Source organism: Anas platyrhynchos, chromosome 1, assembly GCF_047663525.1.
Source record: "Anas platyrhynchos isolate ZD024472 breed Pekin duck chromosome 1, IASCAAS_PekinDuck_T2T, whole genome shotgun sequence".
Lineage (NCBI taxonomy): Eukaryota > Metazoa > Chordata > Aves > Anseriformes > Anatidae > Anas > Anas platyrhynchos.
In genome coordinates, this window is record NC_092587.1 from 76,400,293 (window position 1) to 76,415,146 (window position 14,854).

The window sequence follows — 14,854 nt, forward strand, 5'->3', positions numbered from 1 at the left end:
TGTTTTAGCAGGAACTTCAATGATTCTCTCACAATCAAAATTTTGGTCATTTTATCATCACTAAAGGAGTAAAAACAAAGTTCATGATTTTCAGCCATTGTGAACTAGCTAAGGAAAAGAAGTTGCAGGCACTTAGCTCCTCAAAGGTGTTTTGCACACAGATCACTTACGTATTTACCCTGTGTTTTAAGTTTTCCTTTCCTAATATCCTCTAATAATTGCCTGAATTTCGCAAGATCTTTTTTAAGTATGAGAAATATATTAGATATAATGCCCTACGTATTTCAATGTATTAGTTGTGTGCTGTTTTTTAAAGAAGAAACTGCATAGAGCAAATTAAGTGTATAACTTCCTACAGATTAAGTTAATCCAGTTGAACTAATGAGGAAAGCTGGATATCAATTAGTAACAGTTATATATATATTTGTCACTTCAGGAATAACAATTAAAGAATTACAGTTTCTAGATGAGAAAGCGTTTACTCTAGCTCTAATGAAACACAGTAGATGAAAAATGTAAACTTTCTTTAAATAGCTACGAAATGAAAAAGATGGCATTGATACTCCCGTAGAAGCTACCAAATCCCTCCCCTCTATCAAAAAAGCTACTCTGTTATTTCAGTCAGTATTGCAATGCTGACTATTTATACTGAAAACAACTTGTTGTGCCAGATCAGAGCTTCACAAATTATTCTGCCACCAGCTTCAAAGGGAACAAGATTTCCCTTGCAAAATAATCAAGAGAGCTGCAACTACTCACTGATGATATAACTTATGGTAGTTTTGGCTGTAACAGCTACAAAACTCAGAAAAACAATTAGCTGTATGAGAGAAGTGTTCTGGTAAGCACCAAACTCAAACACTTTAAATATAATTACTCAACAAAATTGAAATAAGCAGGTTGTAATGCTACTTAAAAATATATGTTTCCCTGAGGAGAAAGGGGACGTGACATTTTTAGTACATATCCAGTGTAAACATAGCTATTATACATATAAAAAGGCAAGATATTTTTTACACAAATTTATTGAGCAAAGAATGATTTCCATGCTCATTTACAATGAAATATTTTAACAAATAACCATGCCATTGCTTAATTTCAACACTAAGCAGAATATTTACATTCAAGTTTACATGTTTGTTCAAGTTCCATGTATGACAGTCAGATTTAAGTAAGAATGCATCTTCAGATCAAAGATTTGCATCTTTTATACTAAAATATCACTGCCTTTCAGACATTTACCAGAAATGACAAATTTCCTTTTTTTGCAGTACCCTCATTTCCCAATTACTGTACTGGAAGACAAGAACTAGCAGAAATTAGCATCGCAACCATATGTCTGTCTCTAATTAGCCAAGCATTTCCCATCTCCAATGGAAAGGAGGCCAGACTATACCTCTGCATACTTTCAGAGAACTGCTAATGTCATCCTTGCAAGAAATCATTCCTTAAGGTAATCAGCCTCATGACAATTCTTTCATAGAACCTCATATATAAAAAGATTTTTTTTTGTCAACATTGAAGTGAAATCTTGTAACAGCACCTAACCCATTATTTATTTATTTATTTAAGTCATAGGGATCATCAGAAGAGCATTATGGTCTGATAGCTTTTCAAAAAAAAAAAAAAAAAAAAAAAAAGACACCCAAAACATATTTCATATGCTACCAATTTAAAAACAAAACAAAACATAGCAGTTCTCAAACAGTTGAAAAATATTTTTAGTGTGCAGAAATTCAAATTGTAAATTTTAGGTGCTGCTTCTTTCTCTCCTCACTGTACGATCTAAAATAAGTTCAGGCTTCACATTTTATTATCCTGTATCTCTGGGTTCTCCAGCAAAGGTTGCTAATTCAGGACTCTCAGTTACCTCCCATCTGCTCCCCACCCCCTTTTTTCTTTAAACTGAGCTGAGAATCAGATAATACAATAAGCAAACTCAGAGATGGGTCTGAATTTTAACTTATCATGGTCCTGCTGAACAGCTGAAAAATACAACGGAATTTTTGTTTACTTTCATGTGATGCCTACTATTTCAATGCATAGTTTTCTATGGGTGCTTCTCTTTCCATATAGGTTTGAAAGGTCCTGTAATTTTAACAATAAAATCAGAGCATACCTGCCAGTATGCTGTCCTGACTACTGCATAAACCTGAAGGACAAAATATAGTGATTGTCTTAGATTTTGGCTGATGATGTTGATGGGAGATACTGATTCTGAAGATGCAAACCTAACATTCCCATATTTTAAACAATCTATTTGACAGAGACCATTTCAGTTTTTCTGTCTTCACGTTGTAACATCTCCTCCAGTACTTGCAGGTTGAGAAACAACTGTAGAAGGTTGCACCGGTAGTATTTCTAACTCAGATTCACGTACAAAGACAACTGCATCTCCACTTACATTTATTAAACACTGGGCCTAGAAAGAAAAAAAAAAGACAACATACAATTACCAAACATAAAATAAATAATTACTTAATCTGCACCATATAACTAAACAGATGATACAAGTTGCCAGAGATCACAGAAGGACAAATTATTAGAAAGACAAATTATTATAAGTATGGCAATCTCTGCCATATCCCTTTTATATCCTCTCATGCTATTGAACATGCAGATAGATTCTCCTAAGACCAACAAAAATGGAATACCTGGGTGGTTGTTCATTTCACTACTGTTTTGAATTTATTTCACACACCAAGACAACCAAATTCAGTGGTTTTCTCTTCTAATAAAGCTTCATCCCTTTGTGTTCAAAATGGACTAATTCCATGTGAAAATAATGTAAATACTAACACTGCAGCATCAGAAAAGCTAAGCACTACTGTGCTCTATGTGAGCACTACTGTGTTCTATGGTTCCTACCATTTACTTCATCCTAGCAAATCTAGTATTTTATGTATTTAACATCAATACCATTTGAGTATTTATGAAGCATATCTGCAGTTTCATGTTAATGTGGGTGTTCAGAATGTTGTCGGTGTCTTTAAAGAAACATTATGAGAGATCCCGAAGTGCTATGCAGACATGGCTGTACAGGGATCTCTATTTTTTTAAAATATTTCTGTCATACTAATACGAGCACTGTAGTTTCATTTAATAATTCACCTGATTTTTGTTTGGATTCTCCATGAAAACACACTGCTTCATTATGTATGAGACAACTGCATTGCCCCCTAAAGCTGCAACGTGTGCTCTCACCATCGCAAACACTTCAGCGATAAAAGCATGGAGAAAGCCACTGACACCACCCTCCTATAATGGGGAAAAGGAAAAAGAAAAAGTATTTTATGTCAGGTATTGCAACAAGATGTTGAATACTCTCCTTACGTTTTTATCCACTCAATATTTCAGTAAATCTGAAATTGCATCTTGTACAGAATGTGAAACCCATTCACTGTTTAATCTATCACAGATAAAACACAGACTAATTGAACTTACTGCTTGACTAAAAGAATCACAACTAGGTTATCCATTTGTGATTGATATTCTTTGTAGTAAGTGTAGTACATACACCCTATTCTTTTCAGATATTCCTACACCTTTGCAGGAGCATGCAATATTCAATTGACATTTGAGTAATGAGCTCTTCTTTCATCAGACAGAGTACTGCCATTTTTTATTTTTTTTGTGTAGCAGACACAGAATAATTTACACCGAGGACTAAGAATCATTTACACTTCCAGGAAATGAATAGTAAGGAATGGCCACTACCTTTTGTCACCAACTACCATAACCAAAGTATAAAGCAATACAAACACAAATGTAGCTAATTATGCTTCTGTAGAATCTGAGACGATACTACTTAAGTTGGATATAATGACCATTCTTTTGAAACTGTCACAACCTTGGGGCAATGCAATACAACTTGTAGGAGTCCCACTGCCAGTCAGATCCCAACTCCCAGCTGTCCCAACTCCCACTGCCAGTCAGATCCATTTTTTCACATAGTTCTGTTTAAGAACTTATTGGTTTAATATTATACCCAAAACAGCCATCAACAATGGCCCTAGGGTAAGCAGCCCTTTCTTAACAATGCCGAACACAGAAACGCTCTATTATGACAAAAGCAACACGATACAACTCAATCCCCATTCAGCACCTAGCCTCAAGTGACAAAAAAAAACTCAATTCTCTATGCCACACCTCAACTCAAACGTCTGCAGACATTATATGCTTAGCCTTGATTATTATAATAAACAAAGTGCAAATCCCTGATACACAGCTCACCTCACGTAAAGAAGTAGTTTCTCGTATAAAAAACATGTTGATTATCCCAAGATATTTGGTTATTTTTGCTCCAGGTATAAAAGAAAGAGGTGTCATCTTAACAACTGAGACAGTAGAATTAGCACATGATGGAAAAGAACGATGCCGTAAGTATCCCTCAGCCAATGGACTTGCTTTATCAAGTGAAGCAGCTAAAAAGATGAAAAAGAAAGAAGAGAAAGTAACTACAAAGAAAGATCAATCACTGTTTCTTAACACACAACAACTCTTCTTTATGGTTTCCAAATAGCTTGGTGACAACATTCAGCTGCCTGTGATGCTCAGCCATATCATGTGAGAAAGGAAATTATCATGCAATGCATGCAAAAGGAGACAAAAAGCTGAAATGGAATTTATTTGGAAGAGTGGCATTCCTGCAAAAGAAAACATTGAGGCGAGTAGCTGCACATACAACAATCAGTTATAAAGTGAAGGTAAAGAAAAAAGTGCCAACATTTTGAAACACATATTCTGCTGGAGGAACAAATTATTATAGGAAGTGTGAAAGTTGTTGTGTTTCCCCAGTGCAGCATTTTCCATTAAAACAAATATTAATCTCTACTAATTTAAGCAAGATAGTCAGACCTGTGGCCAAAGAACTGCTGAAAAATAACTCACCACTTGCTAATTTAGTGACCATTGCCTTGACTGTCACCTTGGTGATTGCTTCCTGTTTCTCACCAAAAATTTTCCAAGATCATACATACACCTACATCCATGCAGTGTATGTTATATAATTAGTAGGCGTACACATTTATTGATAACTAATTTTTACTAAGTGAACAGAAATACTGTATTTTGCTCTTTATGATACTGGTTCATAAACCCTGTATTAGCTTACACAGACATTAACAATGTCGGCAGTTTTCACACTCAGGTATTCATTCTATATGTGGTCTGAAATACTACTGCTGGGCAAGAAACTCCACTATTCACCACTGGGAAATCAGAGATATGTCTCAGATTATCATAACGTGGTAGAAACAGCCGCCTACTTGTCTTAATTGATCCGCGCCTTATGGTCTGAGCTTTCAGTTTAATGAGCTCTATCCAGCTGTTGCATCTGTCTGCAAAGGAACTGTAATCAATTGACGTTGCTGAAAACACAGACAGAAAAACAAAAGAAAAAAACAAAGAAAAAAATATGGATGATGTCTCTTGCTCATCTCAATGCTCCTTCTGAGGAAGCAATTATCTGTCTGAGAGAGAATGAACATCCCTTTCCAGGTCTGTTTAAAGGAAAAGTTACAGTATAGGTCTGGAATTGTCCAAACCAGTGTACCGATTTCTGGTGAGGTCACAGTTGTGAACCAAATGCCTGACTGGGACTTCATCACTGAAAAAACATGCAAATACAGTCATTAATGCCTTATGCTAGATTTTATTTTATTTTTAAATCCCATGTTAGGTATTAAGCTCTCATTTCTTTAAGCTTATCTAAGTCTTGTTTAATTTTCATTGCTATTCTTTTCCTCCTGAAGAGCTGCAGATAGTGATTTAAAATTCCTAACTACCACTAACTAACCCAGAGACTGAAAAAAACATTGGTGATGATAATAAGAGTCACAAGCTGAAACAGCACCTCAATTTTAAACACAAATGAATTTTCCTTAACAAAAATTCTATCCTTCTTCCCCACCCAACATTATCATTACAACAAGGACTAGAGTTGTTTCTGTTATGACTTTTTGGTATTAGTTGCAGTGGTGTTTGCACTTCTTTAAAAACAAAAGCTTTGCAAACACCATTTCTTCATTATCCTGAAGAAATGGAAGGAACACATGCTAACTTTAAATTAAGACAGCATTAAAAGCAAAAAAGCTCTCTCTCGGGAAACTAATTTTCTGGCAGATAAAGTGATCTCAATATATTTGGCAGAGACACATCTATTATTAAGAAATCTGACTTCTGTAATTATAAAACATCAAAATATTATGATATTATTAAGCCACACCAGAGCATGCATTCTCAGTTAACTAGTAAACACTTCCTGGATTAAGATCCATCCAAAAAGAGTATACCAATGTCCTAAGAATGCTTATTCTGTTCTGGCATATGGCTAAATTAAGTAAACTCACCTCTCTGAGCAGCAGGAATACCTGTGTGGGAACTTGCACCCTCCAGGACCTCTATTAAAATAAAATGAATTTCACTCAGATAATATATGAGCACTGATAACTGAGAGTCATGTAGGATGTGACTAACAGCCTTCTTTTTACAAAAAAGTTTTAGAGTAAAGTATCAGAAAAACCTTCTATATATACTGTGCTATGTAATGTACCTTGATAACACAAATTAATTATAAATTAGTATAGCTTACTAAATCTGTCTTGCAAAAAGCTTATTTGTTAAACAGTTCTGACAGCAAATATGCTACATACAGACATTTAATGTTTAGCTTAACGTAATCAAGCAAGAGTTTATGTTAGAGTTTGTTACAGAAGTCAAACTTCAAAGTTTATTCGAAATAAAGGAATCCCCAACTTTTTTCCCCTGCCATCCCTTAGCAACAACAAAGATTTTCAGTTAAAAAAGGAAAAACTGAGATCAATTATGATTTTTCTTTGAACACAAGGCAATAAATAAGCTCAACAAGTAACAGCAAGAAACAGCAAGCTTAAAGTCAGTGATCAGAATTGCCATCTATATTTCTTCCTGTAAGAAGTGCCTTTCATCCCGTTTACACTTTTCTTGGCACACTTACCAGTTCTTTAATCAATAACAGAGAAACAAGTAAATATACCCATCACTTCCAGCACATTTACTCTCATCACCCCTTGCAGCACAGGAATAAAGTTCTTAGAAATAATGGTCCAATGAAGACTGTGATTCTCATTCTTCTGGTAGATGAATTTATGGTCTATTGCTACAGTCTGCCACTACAGAAACTGGGTGTCAGTCTAACTTTTAACTGGCATTTCAACTTCCAGTAACTCTTAAAATACGGTCTGAATGCAAAAATAAATTTAGTCTATATTATGCCAGGAGCTGCTATTTAACCTCACAGTTACTACTTTTGCATCTTTTATCACAATAACAGATTAGACTTTCAAAACGGTCATAACTTAGGCAATCTACCATAGCTACATCTCTGATAAGCAGTGAGCAGAAAAGGTCCTACTTACAGTCATGTGTCATAACACAAGAACTGGTGAGTGGCACACAACTTTTCCTGCTTGTGTGTTGAAGAGATGGCAAGCACGCTGAGTCTCTATGAAAGGGATGATGGATTCTTCCTTCCATCTTAAGATACCTAATCATTCTTGCTCCCTTTATAAGAAGGGGCAGACATTTTTAGGGCACGATGCATCTGATCCTAAAATTAACCTTTATTTTAGGATAAGCTATTCTGTGTTCCAGTAGTGTCTATTTATCTCTATCAACTGTAATAGTCATCTAGGTGAGATCAGAAGTAAATATAAGCACTTTTGTTCACATGAATCCCATTCATAGTGAAATATTAAATCTTTAAGTCCTCGGGAGAATTAGGAAAGCCTGGCTTTAATACCAATTGCAATTAAACCACTGGCAACATTTATGCACTGTTGCTGGTAAGTTTAAGAACAATATAACAACAGCTAAGATCTTTCCCTATGACTTATACTGAAGAATAAACAACACAGGAATGAGGATACTGCAAATGTTACTCTAAAAGAAACCATTCACTGTGAAGACCAGATGTCAGCCAGGGTAGCAATGTCTTACAGTGAATGTGTTAGAAGAATAATGTATACTCAGGCCTCAACCTTTGACATTGGGACTGTCAGAACTTTAACAGAAAGCTATTTTATTATACTTGTCTCTAGTCTCACACATTTTCTGATCAATCCAAGCACAGCAAAAGCCATTTAACACCATTCTAACCCTACCTCACATCAATTAAGAACATCTAACAGGATATTGGCAGACATCCAATGCTTTTCAAAACTTACGTTTCTTCTCCTATGTTCACTTGCACACACACACAGCTCTCCAATTACAGATGATTTTATGAACATCTTTGAAGAAAGTAAAACCTCACAGATATGGACTAAACTACAAACAGTCCATCTTAATAGACCCTAGTTTGCCTCTTTACTTTCTGGTAATTTTACAGTCATATAAGGAACTGAAATACAAAGTACAGGTTAGAATTTCTCCCCCCCTTCCTATATATATCTATATAGCTAGATTAGATGCATCTGGAACATTCTACTGTTGAGTACCGTCAAACTCTGTATGTTCAAAGATCATATTACTTAAACAGTACATGAGATTTGGCACTAGAAAAACAATCATACACAATGGCTTAATCTCTGTTCCAAGGCTATAACATACACCTCATTCAATCTCAAAACTTTTATGAAAATTGTTAAAAATTGGAGAACTTAACTCCACATTTGCAGTTTGCGTCTAAAATATTATTCAGCTGCATTATCTTCATACTTGTTATTGACAAGTAACAATTTTCATGGTAATAAGGAGTGAAAGCAGTCCAGTGAAAGCATCACTCTTAACTCCACTGCAAACAACACAACCTCTGTAATTACTATACTGTATGCTAGATACTACAGTGCACGGTAACATCTTTTTAACAAACTATGTCACAGTAGAAGTATTTAGTTACATATAACTTGGTACAATATTTAAGTCTTGTTTGAGTATTACAGTGTACATATGTAACCTATTTTTATGTTTTCTGCTCCTTGGCATGTTTTTTGAAAAGCCCTTTTGCATCACAGAATAATGCCTGGAACCAGAAAATAAAGCAAAATTTCTCATCACTCTTTTTATGTGCCTGCCTGTTGGCCAGGGATTCGACACCTGTATGTAAAATAGCATTTTGTTAATTCTAACAGATTACATTAGTGTCCTAGTAAGTGTTAAACTCCTTTAAACTTTACAGTCATCCTCAGGGCCCTGACAATACACAGGCATGTGAGAACAGAAAAGTAGATTCCTCAAGTCCTTCGTCAGACTCCTACCCTATCACCCCTCAAAAATCCCCACATTCCACTGCTGGGGGTGGGAAAAGAAGGACCACACAACTCCTAACACCACTAGATGTTAGCAAGACTTCCCAAGAAAAGGCTCCTAGCTCACTTTCAGCTCAGCTCATGTAATAACATGTAGTATCTAAAGAGTACTTGAGTTTCTCCACACTGCACACCAGCAGCATAGAACAAGATAAGCAACTGACTAATATGGAAATCAGGCCAAATGCAAAAACAGAAGTGGAAAAACCAAAGAACTCAAAACAAACAATCCTCTTGTAAGCTATCAGTTTTGAGAATCTTATGTTTTGAGAATAGAAGAAAAATTCAGATGAAACCATGACTTTCCCCTTCCCGTTTTTTCTTTAATCTCTCCCTAATGAATTATTTTAAGCTGGATTAATGCAAAAATTAAAAGCTGCTAAGTGAAAAACAACCTATCAAATTTTGTTTATTTCAAGGGAAGTAACTTTTTATATACTAACGGTCATTATATAATAAGGTTGTATAAAAATACTTGAAAAAATAACAATCTTACAGAAAAATAAGAAAAAAAGGTCATCAGTATATTAAACAAACTGCTAAGTAAGTATAACTACTGGGAAGCCTCAATGCCTACTTGTGAAGAAATGACAGATTAAATAATTATCTAGTTGAAAGCCTCTGATGTGAACTTCAGTACAGCATCGATTGTGAAGACTACCCAGAAGAGTTATACACATGAGCAGGCTACCCTCTACTGGTCAGTGCCTATTTTACAACTAGCACAGTCTAGGGACAATGAATAGACATTACTGCTCAGTTATATCGTACAGGCAAGAATGACATTTTAAATCAAAATGCTAATAAGATAACTGATGCCTATAAAGAACATCTTGCTTTCAAGAACTTAAAGAAATGCACTGATTGTTTTAAACAAAACTAAAAGCAAGCTAAATGACAAAATTGCATCACCTTCAAGCAATAACTTCTGCTGCTACATAAGTGATATAAATGCTACATTATTTTCCTCAACCATAACCAGTAGACTTGGAGAAAAAAAAAAAACAAAAAACAGAGACTGTTACACATGGGACTAATCGATAGAATTTGCCATAGTATTTAACACACGTTCCCTTTTTGTGTATTAAATGCTGAATCTCAAAATCATGACACAATCATAGAGCAATGAACACTAAGCTCCAGTACTTAAAAACCAAGTATTCAGTGCCTCAGTGAAAGAGAGTGTAAGTTTTGAAGCGTCTCTACTACAGAAACATTCTGGTACTCTAAAGTTTATCCTGGTCAGTAATTTCTGGGTAGCTCCTCTTTTTGAGGATGAAAGGTTGGTATTATCATAGCACTAACAATTAGAAGTTAAGCAAAGAAAAATGTATTATAATAAAAAAATACAACACAATGAGAATATCATTGCTGAAATTAAACTGACCTCTGAAAATACAAACAAACATGGTAGACATCCTCCTTTACAGAACTGGTATAACAGAAAAAGAGGAGCTGTAACATTTTAGCAAAAATATTTACAAAATTCACACATACTAAACTTCCTATGCCTAGCAGGATGGTGGGCAGATTATCCTCCAACAGCATGCAAGAAAGAAAATACAGCTGATTTCAATGAAGGCTGCTTAACAGCTAATAGAAGTACTGCATGGTACAAGTTGTTTATTATACAAGTTTAAGCCACTTCACCTCAAAAAAACTGCATGCAATTTTGCTCAGCCAAAACACCAACATTTGCTAGATAAAGTATTTCCCACCACGAAAAATATGACATAAGTTATTTGAAGCTGACAATAAATTCATGGAGTTGATCTGTATGGGCCATCCCTAGAAGCAAAGCAGTGTGAGGCAAGCCCAATTATAAAGTAATTTATAATTCTTTAAGTGAAACGACACCAAACATTCAGTAGTTTTACATTTCCTATACACTGAATACAACAAAAGAAGAACTAGAGGAAACCCACAAAGGAACGTAAATAGAAAAATTAGCCAACTTATCAGACTCTCAAAAAACCTGGCTTTAGGAGTGAGCATATCCATTATGCTTATGTAGTATAAAATATTAAAAGCATGTGAAAATACAGATTTAAGGCTACTGCAACAGTGGGAGAGTAGTAGTCAAAATCAGTAAAAAGCAAAGAGTTCACTGTTCTTCCATTTAACCAACCTTTAGCTGGTGAGAATGGTTGAGAAGCAAGGGGATCAGAGCTAAGTTCCAATGGAAATTGTAGCTGTTCTTCATTGTCTGTTGATGCTTCAAAGAAAACATACAAAGTTGATAATTTTTCCAAAATGTTTTGCCAGTAATAATAAGCACTACAGATTCAGTTTAGTCCGGTCTGACCAGAACACATTTTTTCATCACATGAACACTGTTCTGTTGCTGTTCTGTATGAACAGTTAGATGCTTGACAGGAAAGCCAGATGCAAAATTGAACAGAACCTGTGTTCTATTTATTAGGATTCAGTATTTTCAGGGGGAAAAAAAAAAGAATATTAAGTCAATTCATGTATCTTACACTTGATTCTGCTATATGTTACAGTAAAAAGCACATATTTAGCTATATGTTACAGTAAAAAGCATAATTTCATGTAAGAGGAAAACAATTTACTGTTCCTATTGAAGAAGGTAATGTATAACTCATATTTTAAAAACATAGGGCTCTGTGTTCTACTGCTAAGTTTCATTCTACAGAATGGAGTATCTTCAAAGCCTGTCTAAATTCCTATGTCCAGACTGCATACATACATTTCTAGCATATGATGGTGCTTTGTTATGAGAAAGACAAAGGCAGATTGCAGTAGACTTCTCCCTCAACAATGCTACATGCTTTCACTGATCTCAAACAATATCACTGAACTACTTAAGGTTTTTGTTTGTTTTTGTTGTTTTGTTTTGGGTGTTTGTTTTGTTTTGTTGTGTTTTTTTTTTTTAAGTATTATGAGTAACTTATTTTATGTCTTCCTGAAGTAAGGACAGGATTTGTTAGTTTTAAGCACAAATATTCTCTAATGACTTACATCACGTACTTCAGAACACAATGAAAACATTGTCATCTGTTACGTGAATATTTTTGTCTAATGAATTCAAAGACAGTACACAGAATAAGGAAATACCAAACATTTCTTTCATATGACTATAAGTTTGTTGATTAGGTGCAAACAAATACCTACTACCTGATAACTAAGTCACCGTGCTGGAGGTCACATACCTGAACTCTAAAAACCCATGTTACGATTTTATAGAACTACCCTGTAAAAACTGTGTATGTGTAATTGCAATTAAAATGTAGATTAATTAGGTATCAGGATAAATAAAATTTTTTAAAGTGAGAAAAAAAGATTCTCTCTCATGTTTATGTGCGTCGCAAAATTTACCTCTTTGCTGTGATTTTTCTATAGGGGGTTTACTAGCTTGTAACGCTTGGTTTTTGTCAAATGTAATTGCAACAGCTGTGACTGCAATCTGCAAATCAGAAATATATATTAGTAACTTAATCTCTCATGCAAATTCCAAAAAGATTTTTGGGAAGAAAAAAAAAAAAAAAAACAGGAAAAATCAACACAACAATAAAACACAACCACTGATTTTGCCAGAGGAAAACAGCGAAGGGGAAAAAAAAAACTAAGTAGATACAATAAAAACCTTCACAGGTTTATAATCATTTTATAAACATTTATAAATCACTTTTGAATGATAATTCTAAGGTCTGTTAGCACATACATCTGACAGGATATAATTTTTTTCATGTTTGTTAATTCATTTCTAGTGAAGTGACAAAAAGAATCAAACTCATTACTATTTTTGCAAGAGAAAAAGATGCTTAATTACCACAAGAATTATGCTATACTTAAAATCATTTCGTTTTAAAAATATTAAAGTATATTGCATCATCTTGACACTGAAAAAAAATACTTAGAAACTAGTATACCATATTCTTACAGAGTACGTGATGAAATCTTTCAATGGGTATCTGATCAGGGCTTTTTGTTTCCTATCTAGCTAAAGAGATGTCATTAGACACACCATGATCAGGAAACACCATGCAATCCCATGGTGACTCGATAGGTCACCCCTTTTTCTTCACAGAACATTACAGCCTTAAGTTTTACTTCAGAATTCCCCAGACACACTAGTAATCCAGTTCTAGCCCAGTTTACTCTTAGCAGCACATGTTAATTGAAGGCCAAAACTGACATGCCTATATGCTGAAAACCAAAAGAAGCAGTTTACTTACTTGAACTATTTCATCCTCTGGTAGAGCAACTGTGAAATTTACATGACAAAGGCAGCAAGGAACCATAGATCGCAGTTTAAAATACAAGCTCTGCCAAAGACAAAACATCATTTGTGTTAGGTTAAAAAAAAAAAGTATGGTATACTTCAGAAAAATTAAACATCGAAATTCATAGCAGAAATCATCTAATCATGTTAATTTTTCTTGAAGAATTAGAAGTCTGAAGTCAGGATAGAATAGTTGTCTTTATATCAGTTTCCAAAATACACTACCAATCAAAGGAGTCATTCTGATTGAAAAAGCTTCAGAAATCCTTGATATATTAAGGCTGAATCTATCTTTAGAGTAGCTTGCCAGGCCTCGTGTAGCCTAAATGTGCAAAGCAATTATGAAGAAAATGTTATTTTCAATATAGCCTCACTTCGCTTCCACATGAACAACTCAAAATATGTTTGAAATCAGTTATTCTTACCTTCAGCAGATTCTCACAGAGATCATTGAAGTTCTTATTAAGTGTTTGATTTGTTAGATTAATGTTGCTTAATCTGGATACTCTTACTGCTGTGAACATCTGAATTAGAAACAAACACACTTTTTAAAACACAGGTCTATCATATTAAAAACATAAATTCATAAAGAATATAAATAACTCATAACACAGTTAAGAAAAAAAGAGAGAGAGAAATACGAAGAAAAGGGAAAAAGCTGTAGCCAGTCAAGTAAAACACTTGTTGCTCAAAATTTTCAGGCAAAATTTCTACAAACCATTGCTTATGAATATATGAAAAAAGTGATTAAGCAAGATATGAAATACTGTATGTCATTTTCACTTGCTTCATAAAGCAGTCATGCTACCACCTACATGATTTTCAACAGCAGAAATAAAATTTATGTAAATCACATACAATAATGGACTGTCATAACAGATACACTGGCAATCCCATCAACCTGAAAGCATGTTGCTAACACAGCCATAGTTTTCAGATTCGACCTGTACTTCTGCAAAGCAGTCTTACACTGTACCAATTTACATCTGTTTTACATGGGACTGAACTGTATCGTACAACACTCATTAAAGTGTTTAAACTTCATTATTAACAGAATTTTCTCCTACCTCCAGATTTGGTTTACAAATTCTTACTCATCTTAACCTATTGATGTTATCATATTCAGAATCTCACATAACACCTTCAACACCTGTTTAAGAGTCTGTAAAACCTAAAAAATTATTAAGAATGCCCGAAAACTTACAATTCCGTATTTTACTGCAGATACTTTCTAACACTCACGTTATTTTAATAAATTGTTAGATAACAGCATTTTAAAAAGCACAACAATACATACTCCTATACCCTACTTTTCTGACCC

The 14,854-nt window shown here is 34.4% G+C and overlaps 1 protein-coding gene across 24 annotated transcripts in view; it reads right to left on the reverse strand.

Annotated features, from left to right (window-relative positions):
• Positions 1–1,007: 1,007 nt before the first annotated feature.
• The window catches only part of C2CD5 (C2 calcium dependent domain containing 5), a 69,303-nt gene continuing 55,456 nt past the window's right edge, over positions 1,008–14,854 (reverse strand). For 12 of the 24 annotated variants that reach the window (XM_027449985.3, XM_072042307.1, XM_027449981.3 and 9 more), the window contains 9 exons: positions 13,959–14,057; positions 13,487–13,576; positions 12,627–12,714; positions 11,416–11,502; positions 6,351–6,401; positions 5,268–5,369; positions 4,234–4,424; positions 3,112–3,258; positions 1,008–2,422 (listed from right to left, as the gene is read on the reverse strand). In XM_027449985.3, the coding sequence (XP_027305786.1) occupies positions 2,291–2,422; positions 3,112–3,258; positions 4,234–4,424; positions 5,268–5,369; positions 6,351–6,401; positions 11,416–11,502; positions 12,627–12,714; positions 13,487–13,576; positions 13,959–14,057 (987 nt within the window). In that variant the 3' untranslated portion in view covers positions 1,008–2,290. The remainder of the gene's footprint in view (positions 2,423–3,111; positions 3,259–4,233; positions 4,425–5,267; positions 5,370–6,350; positions 6,402–11,415; positions 11,503–12,626; positions 12,715–13,486; positions 13,577–13,958; positions 14,058–14,854) is intronic. The other 12 variants (XM_038186415.2, XM_038185896.2, XM_038186462.2 and 9 more) reach the window with 3 other exon arrangements.